The sequence below is a fragment of the Colias philodice genome, chromosome 23 (genome assembly GCF_061535455.1).
Source record: "Colias philodice isolate Cphi_HAF_F1 chromosome 23, ilColPhil1 Martin Lab GWU primary, whole genome shotgun sequence".
NCBI lineage: Eukaryota > Metazoa > Arthropoda > Insecta > Lepidoptera > Pieridae > Colias > Colias philodice.
Genome location: NC_143108.1, coordinates 3,210,190 through 3,228,846, shown reverse-complemented (window position 1 = coordinate 3,228,846; position 18,657 = coordinate 3,210,190). Strand labels below are relative to the sequence as shown.

Genomic DNA, 18,657 nt, shown 5'->3' with positions numbered 1-18,657 from the left:
CCTAGCCTGTAAACCAGATATATAGTACAAGCGGATCCATAATAAAATAGCAATCTAATTAATGCACTAAATTCGAATTTTAATGACGTCTGGTTATTATTGTCTTGTCGAATAATTAAGTATAGATTTAAGTCAGTAAGTTTTACAAATACTTTGCAATGCAAATACGGAATGTGATTTTGTCGTAATGATTTTTGTAGGCGTATAGTTTGGCCAGTAATTAAGTGTAAGATATGCTCATTAATTTAATTCAATATCTGTGCTAAAGAAAAAAAAAATCATAACGTATTTTAGAAAAAATGTAATAACGTCTACTCTCTCTATTATTATTTGACTGAAACATAATGAGCTTACAGAATTTTCCAAAAGTAAGCAATAATACCTTAAAACATTATAACGCACTGCCCTTTACTGAACGGATAAATTAATGTTCATCTAATCTTAGTATTTAAAACCGGGGCAGATCTATCGCGTGAAATAACACTGATACCAATTTTTGCATAATTTCACCTTTTTCTAACTTTTCTAACTATACCAAAGAGAGAAATCGTAGGTCAAACGGTAAGTAGGATTAGTAGGAATGACATAAAAAGGTTTTTAACATAGTTTTAAAGGTAGGTTTTGAGAAAACAGTATGAGTAGATATTTGATTACTCTTGGTACAAATTCAGTTGGTAAGTTTTAGAACTGTAATGTATGGAAGAAAAGAAAAGAAAAAAACATTGTCGGAGTTTAGTACAGATATTGGAAACACGCCTTAAATCTTGACTGTTTACGTGAAGTGAACTTTTTAGTATTATTGAATGTATAGCAATATAAAATGCATACGATACTAATTTTAACTATTTTATTGTAATTGAAGTAAGAATCACTTTATAATGCATTATTTAAGTCCTTATAATAAATCTGAATACGCAAATAGAATTTACTAAAGACCACATACAGTGGATAGTTCTGTACATTGTTCAACTTATTAACTCCTAATGGGTATTCGATTAAGGGCCGATTTTTCAATCCATGGTTAAAACTTATCCACCCAATAAAGTATTACACGATAATATTAAAATGTCACCCGTAAACTGTCAAAGACGGGCAAAGATTATATTTTTGAAATGGTAGTTTAATACGTTATTCGACGAATAAGTATTAACCAAGGATTGAAAAATCAGCCCTAATAATAATATAATATTTATTCGCACGCCATCATTTGTAGGTATTTAAGTCTTTAGATCTTGGAATTTGGATAGATTGATTCGTCCGACGTCCACAGATAAAATTTTCCCGCCATAACTGATATGTCAAATTGCACATTGACAACTAAAAAAAATTACCATAACCTCCTAAGGACCAATGGCCTCATATAAGTACATAAACACCATCACCATTACCACCCAAAGCACCAAAAAGTTTTAACTAAATTACCAACCACCGTCCTCATCCGATGACAAAATCGAAAATTCGAAATATCTTAAAAAATACCGCGCTTTTCTGCCTATGATCACTGTGTAACGCGATTGGCTGAATTGAACTATTAGGTTTGGTAGGTAAATGGGTTATCCAATCACAGAATTTTAAAATACTTTAGTTCAAGTTTTTAAAATGGCTGGTCAACGTAACAGAGGTAAGTTAAATCGTTAATTATCATATTAATCTCTCACTTGATTTTCATTTGGTATTGAAAAATAATTAAATTTAACGAAACAATTCATATTGTATTTTTTAAATTCACGGATAATTTTTATGTGATCATGTGAGAACATTGGTCGTTACTTACAACATTATTTTCATTTTTTTGTACTCAGTTGAAGACATTGGTAGTCAATGACTATAAAACATTTAATTAGTTAATAATTTATTTTGTTGTTTTACAGTAATTTTGAGTATAATTGTCCTGTTTTATGATTATAATTTATTTAAACTGTCAACAGGAATTACTATTGCAATCAAAATAAACAGTTATCTTCCTTATTTTTTCAGTTATTCGTGACGATTATAATATCATCGACTTCCTAGCCGACTGACGGAGATTTTATTCCTAGTGATGAAGACTTAGGAGACCCACCATTTGTTTCCAAATCGATTTTTAGTTAGCTCATTGATATTTCAAGTTCCTAATATTGTACTTCCAATGTTTTTATTTCTTTTTTTAACATATGTTCAGATAGTTTAGATATTTTATTACCTAATATGTAGTAAACTTACACATTTAGAATTTAAGAAAAACTGTTTTTAATTCTTTTGTATACTTTTTAGAGGTTATTGTATGATCTCATATGTTATAACATAAGTAAATAAAAAAATCTACAAGTAAAACCTAATTTTAATAAAAAAAATTTTGGATTCACTTAGGTCTGATGTGATCACATGGGAACAAAATAAAACGAGTTTTTTTTTTCAGAAATGTATTCTATAAGCTATATTTTACACAGATAAAAAATCCCACAAGTAAATTTTAACTCTAACAATAAAAAAAACAAAAAAATACCATTGGGTGGCAGGTCTGTTGTATTTTTATGTACTCAGGTGAGAACAATGGGTGGTAATGCAGAATAGGATTTTTTTAGCTTGGTCCTTAGGAGGATAATGCAGGACCGAGACGGTCTTATTGCATGACATGCAAAAGGTGCATGAAGTTTCAAGAAATACTAACGCTCCATTGTTTTACTGTCAAGTGCTTGGTCAAGTGTGATAAAATGAAAATTACCGTCGCATTGTTTATTGAATGTTTGAAGATATGCGTTGTATTAAGCATGACCATCTTAGGTCAGTTTAAATCTCTTCCATGTTATGTATTTGTATTTGTCATTTACTTTGACAATGTTGATGAATGCGGTGGTCATGGGTTAAACCTATGGGTTAAACGGTGTCCTGCCCGCTAAGCTAGGTGCTTTTGTAGATTTAAAGGTTTTGATGAGATCTAGAAAGTAATATTATTTTGAAATGCGTAGGTAATAATAATTATTAATAATTATATGGAAGCTAGATAAGCGGTATAAATGGTAAGACTTTAACAAGCTTCACAGAAAGGCGATTTTAGGGAATCATGTCACGCACGTTTTTTTTTTTCATTTAACTAACTAAATTGATTATGTAGTTTAAGAAACTAGGAAGTTTTAAATTGTTTTGTTCGAGAGCTGTCGTGTGTTTGTTAAAAAAAAATCACACAGTGTTATTTGTTACTGTTGTGCATGTAGGAATTTGTATTTAATTTTCTCTCTCTAAAATAATTTGTGTTTAACACGTGATATCATAATATGTGATTTGGAAATAAACAGTTACTTTGTTAATAAAGATGATTGTAAATATATATTTCGAGTGTATAGAATTCAGTTTTAAAGTAGAGTATACGCTTAGCGCCTTTAAAAGAAATCTGAAAACCAGAAACTGGTTTTCATAAAATAAATTACTTTAGATTAACATAGAATGTACCTGGCAACATTGATGCAAAGCTTTTTGGCGCATAATCTAAAATTATGTATTTATTTAGAAACTGTGATAGTCTTGACTGTGATTTTTGAGGGGATTGAAATCGGTTCTTCACGCCTCAAATAGGGCAAATTTTGTTCTATAGAGTTAACTTAGTTCAAAACTCCTATTTTATTGAAAATAATTTTAGGAAATTTTAAATGTGTATCATTAATTAATTTCATCGAATTAGGTTAAAGTAATAATAATAATTTTGCCCTCACTTGATAACTTGACTTCGCTCGTTTGATTTGGTTGCTACTAGCTCCCAACTTTTTTAACTCATATCTTTTGTTGTCTGTCTACAACAGTACCTACACCATTTTTGTCTTTACGAAGCATATAATGCTATTGAATGTGTGAAGAACCGATAGGTGAGATGATTAATTTATTTATTACTTAAGTATATAAAATTATTTTTCGAACACTTCATCGCTTTTCCCGCTCCTTAATCGTTATAAAATTATTTTTGCAATGTAAATAAATAATCAAAGCGAAGAAAAGCGCTGTATGTTATGATTTTGCGCACAAATGTAAAATTTAAAGAGCGCTCCATATATTTGTGAGAAAAATATTATAGTAGATTGTGTAGGTGGATTTTATTTGGATAAGGTAGGATTTACATGTGTGTCTAGATGCCTTGATAAAAATATATAGCTTAGTTTACGTCATTTCATGCTCGATAAAAGCACAGTAAAGGTACGTTATTAATTTCTAATCTGAATATATGTACCTAACTACATATTTTTTAATCAAGATATTTAGTTTTGAAATTTTAAGATAAATCATTACAAATTTGCAGTTATACTATATCGTCTAAGATATCGTCAAACAAAACTTACGAGGAAAAAAAAAGGATAATCCTCTGTGGTCTATTTTTCGTTTGACAGGATTTCGCGGTACTTTTGAAAAAGTAGGTATTTAAAAAAGGAAAGTGTATTGTAATTTGTTTTGTAGGTTCGGTTTTATTAGAATTAAAACATAGGATATAAATTTGTAAAATTATAATTCGATTTTACATTAATGAACGCAGTAAGAATTTAAATCGTTATGATTATGAGTAGACATCGGATTATATGCACTAACAAAATGCCAAAATATGCATGCAAATATGCACTAAAAAAGGCCGAAATATGCACTAAAAACGACTGATATGCCCAAAATATGCACAATACAGAATCAAAAAACAGTGAAATTTTCTTGAAATTAAGTATAGTTTTTGTGCCAATATACAATAAAGCAATTTTACCAAATATTCGAGCACTTTGTGACATTTGTCACCCGCGAGCCCAGTGTTTCCATCTTAGACCTTTCCGGGCTAAATCTAGCCCTTTTTTTGGAATTCAACCCGTGTTTTAAGTTTTTAGCCCCAAAAGAGTAATCTAGCCCTATTTTGAATGGCTCAAAATTTACTTAAAATGGAGCCCATTTTGTAATTTTTTGCCATTTTACCAGGCCAAAATAGGGTTTGCTTACTCGTTGAGCATTCTGATTGGCTAATAAAGGTTAGTTGACCAATCAAAACTCCCGCTACTTAACGAAATATGCACGATTGGGGAAAAAGGCTAAAATATGCACTAACGCCGTAATAAGAGAGTTTTATGCATTTGCATATGCAAATATGCAAATGCATATAATCCGATGTCTAATTATGAGATTTGAAGAGAATGTATTATTTTTGAAATCTGGCCGAGGAAGGGCCGAGGTTTACATTTTAATCTTGAATTTTATAATTGTAATTATTGTACCTAGTCTTAATGAATAATCGATTTCAAATAGAGTATGATAGTGATAATATATTTCTGCACTTTACTGGGTATTTTTCAACTTTTAATATAGCCGTTGTATATTTATGACAATCATTACATGATGAAAACTGAAAAGCTTCTAAAACAATAAACAAAACCAAAATCTAATTAAAATTGAAAAACATTTCCGCCATAATTTTCACGCCTACATATCAAAGTACTAAGCCATTCAAAGAATTTTTTAAAATATGAAATATTGTTTCGCCTGGCTCTGGTCTATAACATTTTTCCTAGTCTTAAGTATAATCCATCTTAAAATAATGCTAGGTCATAGAATCATAATTATAATACTATTTATTAGAATTTGCTTTGAAATGTATAATAATTTATGATAATCACAAAAAAGCAGATTTAGTACAAAGGAATCAGAATTATTGCTATTAAAAATGTATTTTCGGATCACACTTTTTGGATAATCATAAGATAATGATCTCATTATCAGTGCACTCTGGAGCAGGGTTTAATTCGTAAATAATTGCTTCAATTATTAGTATTTAATTGATAATGAATGGGGGATAACTGAAAACTCTAATGTACACAAAATAATTGTTTCAGGAAACAGTTTCTAAGTAAAGGATATGTTGATACAGAAATATTCACAAGAACATGACTATTTTATGACATTATGAAAGTTTATTTATAAATTTATACTCGAAATTTAGCTAACTTATTATTTTAATTAGTTACTCTGTATCAATTCATGTTACTTACAATATCTGTTAAATTCCTCTTAAATAAATAAATTATAAATCACTTTTATTAGCAGTTTTTAAAAAGGAGAAATTTTTTGTCTGTGCGCTTGATCCAAACAAGTAGAAACTGTTTTCTGAAACCTTTGAATTTCTAGATTGACGTAGCTTAAGCGTTTTAGTATTCTAGTGCATAACAATGTCTGATGTATTTTGCCAATCTTCACTGTTGGTTAATAATGATCTGCCATTTTTTACCCATAGATTTTAATAAGTGTAATTAATAAATGTATGTGTAAATATGCTTGTTTCTTTTTACCATTATCCTCAAATTTTGAGCTCTAGGTTTTTTGAGAAACATCCTATGTTAAGATTATTATTTTTATAGCAATTCTGAACTTACTAATATTTGAAATAACTGTGGTGTGACTCAAAGCACAAATATTAAATTAATATTGATCAAAAGATTCAGTCATTCTGCAAGAACATGCATGATATTTAACTTCAGACAAATAAATATTTATGAAAAATAAAACACACATGTTTTTTAATATTTATATTTTACCTTTTTGGAACATAAAATTACATTTACCTTACATATAAGCTTATAACACTACTTATTCTAATTGGGTATTTAATAGAACCTAGATAATCATACAACTTTAAAATTTGATTCATCAAAGTTAATTGCATGCTCCGAAATCAATTTAGTAAACTTGATCATCTGGGACCTTTAAAAAAATAACTCATACTCTGACATATTAATTGATGAAATTGCAGGTTTTAATATCCCATCCTTATAATTCCTTATTTTTGTAGTTTTAGACATCTTCTCAATTAAAAATGTGACTTCATAAATGTCTATAGTAAGATTACTGCAAACAACTCATTTAATGTGTTTTACTGTATTATTTCTCATTGAAATATAATCAAAACCTCATATCTCTTCCCAGTATAAAAATGGTCAGGAACATGTCATAGTAGCTTACTATATATCTACCTATAAAGGATGTCCTAACAATTTGATCTCACTTTTAACTTCATCGAACAAATCTTTATATTCTTCATGCTCTTTAACAAGGACCATGATACAGCCTCTCATGGTTCCCATGGCTGCTCCTATGTCTTTTCGACTGGGCGTGTAACAGTATGGTACATCTTTTTCTTCACAAACTGCAGGCAGGTGACACATGATTTCTATTGGTGAAATGTCCCCGGCGAAGACGACAATACTGAAAAAAAAGGTAATGATGACATTGGTGCATGTAATGTGTAGTGTAAATAACTTGTTTTCTTAATATTGTGTTAATTAAAATACTTAAACCTGTTAACTTTAATGTAAATGGTTTTTATCTCAACTCAGAATACATTCATACATAATTATGTACTTGTAAATATTATGCATTGGAAAGTTTGAACATATAAAATATGGATAAACATTATACAAGGTACATTAAGATAGTAAGTTAGAATTTAAAATAGAGAAGATGATAAATGCGTATACATAACCTCAAAATAAGCGTATGAAACAAAAAGTAAACATACCCTTTTTCACCTAATCGGAGCTGCTTTTGAACGATTTTAAGTCCGTTTTTAATATAATTCTTGTGTCCTGAAGACTTCTTGATTAATTTGTATATCTTCTTGCTTAGTTTTTTTGAAGCCATCGGCTTTGCTATAACACTGCAGTGATCAATTTTATCGTCATAACTTAATGACTCTGTTTTTATGCTTACATCTTTAACATCTTCTTGGTCTACAGGTTCTTGCTTGATTTTACCCATTTTAAGTAGAATTTGTAATATTTTTAAGCTAATAAAAATAAACACCACTATATAAAACACGTGTGTGGCTTAATTCACGCGTGTTTGTTTGACTTTGACAAACGTAAATGTTCATAATTTTTAATTTACGCTGTCAGAGTCAGACTGACATTGACGACAGATAATGCAGATACAGATTAAAAACGAATCTCAATGGTAAGGTATAATAAAACAAGGTAAAGTTTTGTCTAAGCATTATAATATTTATAATATCAAAATACACTTTATTACATAATAAAATAGGTTCAGCATTGTTGAACACTATTTATGTACTATGATTTTTTATTCAGTTCAGTGTTTTAATGTGTATTAAGATGACGAGCATATTTTGTATTTACTACGCTGTGCAAAATTAAAGAAAGAACTAAGAAAATAAATCCTCAATTCAAAATGACAATGCAGAATGACATTCAAGAAATTATTAATTATTATCGTTAGAGCGAGCGCGCACGAGCAACTTTGTCTCCGCAACTATTTTGTCTCCGCAACTATTTTGTCTCTTCACCCATGGGCTAGTATGAAAGTGCGCGCACGTAGCGACGCAACTCCCCATACAAACTGATGGGAGAGACAAAATAGTTGCGGAGACAAAGTTGCTCGTGCGCGCTCGCTCTTATAAATTTGTGCGGTTGCCGCCTACCGGTTACCATGGTAACGCTGTCGCATCAACAATGTTTACGCTTTTGCGTTTATTGAAAATAGCTATTTTACTGTTCTAAGACAAAAAGTATGGTAAGTGGATTATTTTTTTCATAATAGAATATAACTAAGTAAAGCAATGTATTGGAATAACCATTTAATTTTATAATTCCAGGGTCTTTTAAGTATTTTAAAAAAGCTGCGATCGTCTACAGAAAGGGAACTGCGTCTATTATTATTAGGCTTGGATAATGCAGGTAAAACGACTATATTGAAGCAACTAGCCTCCGAAGATGTGACTCAGGTGACCCCAACTGCAGGATTTAATATAAAATCGGTTTTATCAAATGGATTTAAGTTAAATGTGTGGGACATAGGTGGTCAAAGGAAAATCAGACCTTACTGGAGGAATTATTTTGAAAATACGGATATTTTGGTGAGTAAAAATATTAAATATCGGTATTAAAGTAGTATTTTACACCTGCATTCCAATTGCACAACATTTCTCATTAACTCATGTTTGATTTTCACCTTGAACTTCTCATAGAGCTTTATTCATAATTTTATTATGATTTAATAACTATAAAATATTTTACAAATTAATATACATCAGCTGTGATGCGCATGAACCATACACTTTTTAGATCAAGATTTTTGTTCTTCGCAAAGTTTTGTATTATCTAACAGCTAACTTAATTTAGTAAGTACTTACTTCTTATCTTATTATAATATAATAATACATAATAAATACTTATTTGTAAATTGTACCTCATGGCAATTAAGCTTTAACTAAAATCCATACTAATATTATAAATGCGAAAGTAACTCTGTCTGTCTGTATGTTACTCAATCACGCCTTAACTACTGAACCAATTTGCATGAAATTTGGTATAGAGATATTTTTATACCCGAGAAAGGACATAGGCTACCTTTTATTGCGAAATATGTACCACGGGCGAAGCCGGGGGGGGACCTCTAGTACTGAATAAATATTAAGAAGTTTCATATCACCCACATGATATTAATATTTTTTTTTATCATTGGTATTTATTTTCAGATATATGTAGTAGACTGTTCAGATCACCAAAGACTGCAGGAGACTAGTTATGAATTAGCGGAATTGTTGCAAGATGAGAAACTCAGGGGAGTTCCACTTTTGGTGTACGCTAATAAACAGGATTTGTCTACTGGTATGTGTTGCTAAATAAAATTGATACCAATTGTTTATTAACTAGGAAGGAAAAATTTATTTTTTATTGACTTGTTCATTTATTTTTAAATCTATTTGTTGTCACACTGAGGAATGCTAATACACAAATTTAAACTCAAACATGTTTTTATTAAATTCAACTTCTAATATAAGCTTTGGAATTTTTTATTTCAAATTATTCTATTGTGTGCATTATTGTGTGCTCTATTCTTGTTTACAATAAAATACTGAGGAATTTCATATATATTTTCAATTTCCCAGTCATAATATTTTAACAACAGTTTATTTTGGTTTCTTTTCAGTTTTAAAAATGATAATATATAAATCCTAATCTTTAAACAGCTCTACCAGCAAGTGAAGTGGCGCAGCATCTCGGCCTGCACTTGATAAGAGATCGCACTTGGCAGATACAAGCGTGTGTTGCTACGGACGGGACTGGAGTTAAAGTATGAAAAATATTAAAAAAAAGACGGGTTGCACTCCGGGAGTGCCGGCAGAAGTGAAAACTTGATTATTAACGTTGAGCATGTTTGATATTTTGGAATGGAATCCGTCTTACGCTTTTTCGATCGGGTCACGTGTCCTGACGCGAGCTTAAGATTTTATACCCATTACAGAAAAAGTGCTCAACGCCGCTAAAGAAGTTTCACTTCAAAAATAAAAATATTAAGTAGAAACAATATTAAATATGTTCTAAGTGTTAACTACAATATACTTTATGAATAATACTTAATATGAACATTCAATTGCTACATTATCTCTTTTCTGCATAACATTAATAATAAATATTATATTTAATAGTGATTTATTATTTGCAGGAAGGCATGGAGTGGGTGTGTAAGAATATACCAGTCAAGAAATAAAGCGGAAAATTTAAGATAATCGTCACGTCATAAATATTGTATTTAATTTTAGAATTATAATATGGTACCAAGAGATTCCACTTTTTATGTCTAAGCAACTTATGTAGATTCCTTCTTCTATATTCATCTAGTTTTTACAGTTATGATACCTATATTATTTTTTTTAAATTTTCATTGTCCTACAACTGTCTATTCTGAATTTCAAATTTTTTTTTGGTTGGCAACAGAAAATAACAAGTAATTAGGCGGCAAATTTGATATAACCGGTAATTTTTAATTCCTATAGATAGTTGTACATTAGTCTGTGGTTGTACATACCTATTCTATTTAAAAATTTTCATCCAATACAAGAAAATATAAAAGATGAGTAGGTATGCTACATTTTATTTGGCTGTTTATAAGCAGAATAAATAAGCTTCTTAACCCAGATAAGCCTGAAACTAAAATTTTCTGAAAATTTTGAAAAAAGTTACATTATTTAGTTTATTAGATCTTATGCAACATAAAAAAAATTATGAAAAAAAAATTAAGTGTAAGGCTTTCAGGGAAACAGCCGTCCTATATGTAGGACAGTAGGATAATAAGAGGAAATAAAAGACCATTTATGACAAAACAGAATGTAATCAAAAAGTGTAGTTTATTGGATAACTATTGATTATATCACCCATTGTTATATGTAATTTACTAGACTAACACTATTTATGAATGATATGTTTCAAAACACTTGTCACACACTCCAACATCCATAAAACATACCCTAACCGTGTAGCACCAACCCAAGCTTTGAACCCGTACCTAATAGGTTTACATTTTATGTGCTGTTTGCAGCCATGTCTACCATAGTAGGGGATCATGGCCTCATCTACACTGTAATGCTCTTCAAGAGGAGAAAACTCTAAGAACTTTTTATTTAGAAGTGTAACTAGGGGGCGTACTTTTGTGTATTTGTCTTGCAAATCCAGATTATCATTGACATGAAGGTGGCGAAAAATAAAGTCAAATCTATCCCTAGTCATAGCCGAGCTGATCAATTCATTCTTTGTATCAGGGGAGTTTTCCCAATACATTCTTCTACGGGGGAGCCATGAATAACCACTAACCAACAATATGGCGATGAAACATTTCATTTCTTCAGTGGCTATGTCTCCAGGCAAATTCTTTTTGACAGCATATTTATTGCTCTCTGACACCAACAACGAAATAACATCTTCATCTAAGAAGTTTTCAAACCACTCAATTCAGCGCTTATCTTGGCAAGCGCCTTGAACATCTGGCCAATTCACCGGATTTTTTGCCACGTCCCGTTTTCTCCATGCGTAGGTACGCCTACGTTTAGTTCGACCTGTACAATCAGAAGGTTCTTCTTCTGTATCACTCACCATAATCTGCAGTTGAATCATTACTTCAGCCGGTTGAAGCAGAATGTTTCGTGGCAAATTATTCAAAGTTACATTATCTTCTTCACCCGAATCTTCGTCATTGAGACAGTCAGGATCAACAGGAGGAGGTAGAATACATATCAGTCATTCTCTATAATCTTCTTCATTATCAGAAACATTTTCTAAAGCATCTAAAATTTCATGCGCAGCTAACGGTCTGTAAAGAAAAAGTTGTATTATTGTACTAAAATCATGTATATTATCCTACTGTCCTATATATAGTACGCTAGTATTTGTAACAAGTTATACGTAATTTATTTATATTATTTTGCTAGAATATTTATTTAGTACAAAAGTTAAGGTTATCAAGTAGATATTAACACAGAAAAAAACAACTCACGAGTAAAATATAACTTTTTATACATACCTGTCATTTGCCATGTCTGCAACGCACTTTTATTACACACTTATAAGGTAAAATATTAGGTAAAAACTGTTAAAATAACTGTCTTTTTATTTTTTCTAATAAAGCATACACATTTCTTACTGCAAATCATAAGACTAAATAATCTTAGATAAAAAGGGTATTCTGATATTTTTTTTTATTTCTACTGTCCTAAATATAGGACAGTAGGCTTATCTGGGTTAAGATACATAAGAATATACAAAGCACAAATTAATACGCTTAATATTTTTGTACAAAATATACAGGGTATACCGTTGCTGGGACAGCAACGGTATACTAAGCCCAAAGGAGGTTATGGTTTTGCATACGCTGAGTACGTAAAAAATACTTATAAAATTCCAGACGAATTTTTTTGACAAATAGATGAATTCTTAAAACTCTATGTGTACACCCCTAACAAGCAAGCCGCCCAAATTTGCCACCCGCACGTGAGCTATCGTTTAAGATTGTTTTCATAGACAAAATGCCTACATGAAGCGGTATATGCCGGCTGCGCGAAGCTAGAGACGAAAACATGGATTTTAAGGAAAAATTATGCTAAAAAATTTTTGGCGTAATTTTTTGTTGTGTGTTTTTTACGTGATCAGTGTATGCAAAACTACAAGTCCCTTTGCGCTAAGTATACATAGTGGGACACCCTGTATTGTTTAAAAGTCGCATATTTAATTAATAACATTTAAATTCTTATGCCGTCCGAGTCTGAGTACTAAATTTCGTCTGCATCTACTTTTTATACATTTTTTTGGAAATATTTTGTATGAGCTTGTCATGATGTGTAATAAAAATTATGACAAAATGTAAGCTATATACTAAACATTTTATGTTGTAATTTACAATAATTGTAAACCGTTTGGTACATACTTAATGCAACTAAATTTTGTTACATAAAGGTTAAAAAATATTGTGATTTTTGCACTTTATTTTTGCACTTTACTAGGGTACTTATGTGTATTTATAACTAGTCATATTAATTTTAAAATAATGAGGTAATATAATTAATAAAAGTACATATTAATTTAAAAGTGTTTTATTTAAGTCCTCTTTTTACAAATAAGTATTTACATCTACAGAAGTTAAGTACAATAAAAATATAAATTAAAGGTAAATGCAAATAAATGCAAGTTTTATACATTTTAGCACCAAATCCAGCCATTTTTTCATTACAATTAAGTTTTAAAATAAATTCGTATGAAAATAATATTTAAATCAAGTAAATAACTAAGTAATTGAATAAAATATCTAAATTAAGAAATAAATCGAACTAATTACGAAGGTATTATGGAAATAGCAAACCATTTATTTTCCGTATCTTCCATCGCACCTTAATTATTATTGGATTAATTAAAAATAATGAGCACAATTTGCCTACGTTTGAAAGTTAATTTATATAAGATAATAGGCTTAAAAAATTTTCTGTATATTAAGTAGGTACGCGTATTATAGATATCTATGCATATTATAATTATTATTATATTCAATTAACTAGCTGTTGCCCGCGACTTCGTCCACGATTAGGTCGTTTTTCGTCATTCGTCGTTTAAAAAAAATACGTGACACTTTATTTTTGAATGTTCTTAATTATTGTCTCTTATAAAATTTAACTACTTACATTAAAATTGAACACTCTGATAAGAAAATCTTAAAATCTGAAGAAAACATGAATGAATGTGATTTAAATTCTACATTACTTAGTATCAAAATATAATAATCTAAATTAAATGTAGATTAACAGTTTGAGCACACCATTATAGAATATGTACTTAAGTATTAAATTACGTTAGTTAACATAGTAACTTTACTAAAAACACGATGACTATCTTTCGCGCTCGGTACCACAAACTAAGCATGTTTGTGGTAAGTGGCCCGCGTGACGCGTCACTTGACCCCCTGCGAGTTCCCCTCCGTTGCTATGCGAAAATACATTCGTTGCTCTATTTTAGGAAAAATTTGTAATACTGTGGCCTGGGCGTTATAACACGTCCAGGGAGTTCCTGAGTGCCGATATCACCATCTTGAGGAAAAGCTTCTAATGTCGATTTAAAACTGCATACATACGAATTAACCTGTTCTAAAATTGTGAAATGAGTTCAGTTTTAAATTTGAGAAATATTGATTTCTTGTATTCCACTATTCGTTGTAGTCGAATACAAAATATACCTATTTAAACAAACTTAGGTTGGCCTACAGGCAAAAGGGATCCTATCAAATGGTAAAATTGACCTTGTATCTTAAAAGTAAGCATGAACGGACCTTCTGATAATTATTGAGCACCAAAGGATCATTTGAAACGCGCTACTATAAGAGAGAATATTGTCTAATAACAGTTTACATTGCACAGTATGTTCCTCTAAAAGTAGTGATTTCAAAGGTTCCGGTGTATCTTCAAATGAAAGCCGACTCCTTACTACACTTTAAAGCATTACAAAAAGAACATACTACGCCTTTACAGAAGATGATCTGTAATCAATTGTGAGGTTATAAGCAAACCCACTTTTATATTTGTCAGACCACACCACCGAATTCGTAGATTGTTTACCTCAAGTCATTAAGACTATGACGAAATCTGTCTGCAGAAAGACGGGCCTCTCGCTATTCGTCCGTTTCCAGAGACCGAATAGTTTCAATTCTTAATCTTTCACTAAACAAACTTATTAATCGTTCTTGTCTCATATAATTGTAATATTCGCGTCCCTACTCTAGTCATTGCTTATACTCATGTTCATCTTCAAGAGATCGAATAATATTATGATGCACCCTATTATTTGTCAAACGGTCTTCATATTAAGTAAAGTTTCAGATTCTCGAGATAAAATATGACTGTCGTGATCACTGATCAGTAGTGAGACGTAATTCCCTCTCAGTGAGGGTTTCGGTCTCACGGGATAGTACAATATGCCGTTTGCGATCAGCTGTGAGACGTCATACCCTCTCAGTGAAGGTTTCGGTCTCACGGGATAGTAGGGGAGACCGGGTTTGGTTGTCTCACGGGTTGGTTGTCACAGCGGTCTTAACACAAAACTGAACTATCGAATAAGTCTGTTGAACAGCGTGGCAAGAGCGATACAGTGACAACGCTGTCCCCACTTCGCGTCAGACCGCCCCGATCTGCCGTGAGGGCCTCACACGTGTTTATTGTTTTCGCACAGATTTTTTATGATATGAGGACCGAATATGCTCCTCATAACATCATTTTTTGTGAACGAAACGACAGCGCGGTTTAATTTAATGCCAACACCATTAGAAAAAAGGATTATTATTAATTGTGAAAAAATATCATGATTTAAGCGCATCACACACGGTGAAGATACTATAATATTTTATCTTAAGATACTGTTATATTTTATTACCCACAAAATTTCGCGTCATTTGTAAAAGGATGGCGGTTCTACAGGGGTCTTAGTACGCAATGACAAAAAGAAAAAAAACCGGCCAAGTGCGAGTCGGACTCGCGCACCGAGGGTTCCGTGGTAGTAAGTTTAAAATTATTAAAAAAATATATATTATGTGATGTAACTAAAAATTTATGGTTTTCGTAATTTTTCCTTTATCTATGCTATAAGACGTTGCTTCGTACCAAATTTCAAGATTCTGAGTTGACGGGAAGCACACTGTAGGTTTTGATTCCCTTGCAAGTGTCGAAAATTTGCGGCATAAACGGCTGTATCTTTTGATTGCGTTGGCTTAGAAGTTTGATTTTTTCACAGCTTCAAGGGACAGTAGACCTGAGTAATTGATATAAATTTCAGCTTCATACCTCCACGCGTTCCTGAGAAAAAGGGTCTTGACAGACGGACGGACGGACGGACGGACAGACGGACAACAAAGTGATCCTATAAGGGTTCCGTTTTTTCCTTTTGAGGTACGGAACCCTAAAAATGATGGTCCGAACGCTGATACCGGATGCGTTAAGATACTGTGATATAAAATATGTATAACAGTATCTTAAGATACAATATTATAGTATCTTCACCGTGTGTGACGCGCTTTACACTATTAACACTCTTTTAACATAAAATATAAGTCTGTGAGTGTGTAAAAATAAATCCAGCTAATTACACATCAAACTTATGTTTATAATTAGGTATACGACATGAAAATATATTAATTACCAAGCAATAATAATACAGATAAGCAGTGGTGGCTCAGTGGTGAGACCTCGGACTTCGAATCGATAAGTCCGGGGTTCGAGACCAGGCGAGCGCGCAGGAAATAAATTGATTTTTCAATTTATCTGCGCATGTTGTAACATCACCACTGCTCGAACGGTGAAGGAAAACATCGTGAGGAAACCGACATGTCGAAGAATTAAAACAGTTCGATGACATGTGTCATCCGCCAACACGCACTTGGCCAGCGTGGTGGATTATGGCCTGTACCCTCATAGGAGGCCCGTGTCCCAGCAGTGGGAACGTATATGGGCTGATGATGATGAATAATACAGATAAATACTGAACATAAGTAGGTATAATAGATATTAAGTAGTATTAGTTAAAATATACTTTGACTGTTAGTCAAAGTTTATTTTTACTAACAACATGTAAATGAAGAAGAAATAATAATTACCAACGAACTAACCTTTTCTATAATACTTAACACGGCACATTTTTCAAATTATCTTGATCAACCCTGCTCAAAAATTTGAGGGTTTTGTTGGAACTTTAATATGTCAAAACTATGATAATATATCTAAACTACGATACAACTTGCTTGCGGAAATGCTCATTACAATTGTGAATCTAAAGAATAACTAACAACATACTATTCAATTTTATTGAGCTGATGAATATCTTTTGCCTGGAAGAAATCACCGTCGCCTAATAAATATACTGTGTTTTCTTATAAAACCGTTACATAATTTATTTTATCTACTTAAATAATGAAAATGATATTATATTTATAAAATATAAAACATATTATGTAAAATGATTAAAAATAAATAAATGAAGCAACTACGATTCAAAGAAAACATCTTTTTCAGTGTTAAAATGCTCTTAGCAATCCTGGATGATGAACTGTATCATGTACTCTGATCCCAGTACAGTCGGTACCTCGATAGCCATAACGATAAATATTATAATCAGATAACCGCAAAGTCAAAATAAAAACATTACTTGTACAGTTGTGAGTGCAAAATTTACGTTTCATCTGGAATAACATTTTTTTCGGTACTAAAACGTAGTCGTTTGATATGTGGTTGGCTGCCCCTCCTCTCCTTCCTGAAAAATATCCTCCAAAATTTCCCGAGATACTTCCAATGATTGAACCATTGGACTTTGGACATTAACTTCAGTCAAAAATTGACGAAGCGGATGATTACTAATTTCCACTTAATCCTCGCTGCTACTATCTTTACCATCAAATCATCAATTTTCAAGTGGTGTTGTAAAAATATCAGCAGAAATCGTCTTCCAAAGGCGATATAATTTTATGAGCATTGAATCAGTAAATAACAAAATCAAAAGTTAACTGTAAATCTATAAAAAAAGCTACTTACAAATAAAATTTTATCAAAAACTACTGTTCCCAATGCACCTCAAAATAATAAAAGAATTCATCATTTTATTATTTCATTCTAAAAGTGTAATATAATACCTACCAACAAAAAACATGAATTGCTATCATTATAAAAAATAAATACCTATAAGTAACAACTTACTTTTTGTGGGAACGCATGATGGTGAAAATTCACAAAACACGAAGATTGCATTTGATATTTTTGGTTTTATGGCATTCAATTGCTTTATAAAATAATATCACTACATAGTATAAAAAAAGTCGCTTTCTCTGTCCCTATGTCCCTTTGTATGCATCTTTAAAACTTCGCAACGGATTTTGATGCGGTTTTTTTAATAGATAGACTGATTCAAGAGGAAGGTTTTAGTATATAATTTATTAGGTTTTAGACAAAGCGGACGAACCCGCGGGCGGTAAGCTAGTAAATTTATAAAATACGAAGATTTTTAAAATTGTAACTTATGAACGCAATCAATATTAGATTAACTGTAGTTAATGGTGTCTAGTTTTACTTAAAATAATAAACATCTACCCTCACTTTAAAAAATGTAGTATATTTATTATTTACACGAAATATACCTTATAGGGAAGGGAAGATATGGGCTAAAGAGTTAAATAAATAACATAATTATATTTAAATTATTAATTAATTTCCAACTGTGTATTCGGTAGTGTTAACATCTAAATTGATTTGATTTTTACGAAATCTCATAGATGGCGCTGTTACAAAATTAACATTATACAACTTACATTCTTTAAACTATGTTTCTCTTCCCAAGTTACTTAAATGGCATAATTTTT

At 31.2% G+C, this 18,657-nt stretch overlaps 3 protein-coding genes across 3 annotated transcripts in view; 2 read left to right on the top strand and 1 right to left on the bottom strand.

The window, feature by feature from the left end:
- Positions 1–18,657, top strand: part of LOC149477918 (uncharacterized) — a 600,334-nt gene that overhangs the window by 50,626 nt on the left and 531,051 nt on the right. The gene's annotated exons all lie outside the window — the stretch shown is intronic.
- NHP2 (NHP2 ribonucleoprotein) lies at positions 6,522–7,833 on the bottom strand. The gene is made up of 2 exons (XM_089709729.1): positions 7,508–7,833; positions 6,522–7,194 (listed from the first exon to the last, which is right to left on the bottom strand). Exons 1-2 carry the CDS (start codon positions 7,744–7,746, stop codon positions 6,963–6,965), a joined length of 471 nt encoding a protein of 156 aa, XP_089565855.1. The 5' UTR covers positions 7,747–7,833; the 3' UTR covers positions 6,522–6,962.
- LOC149477945 (ADP-ribosylation factor-like protein 3) lies at positions 8,405–10,616 on the top strand. Its single transcript, XM_089710023.1, has 5 exons — positions 8,405–8,517; positions 8,600–8,860; positions 9,482–9,614; positions 9,977–10,080; positions 10,453–10,616. Exons 1-5 carry the CDS (start codon positions 8,515–8,517, stop codon positions 10,495–10,497), a joined length of 546 nt encoding a protein of 181 aa, XP_089566149.1. The 5' UTR covers positions 8,405–8,514; the 3' UTR covers positions 10,498–10,616.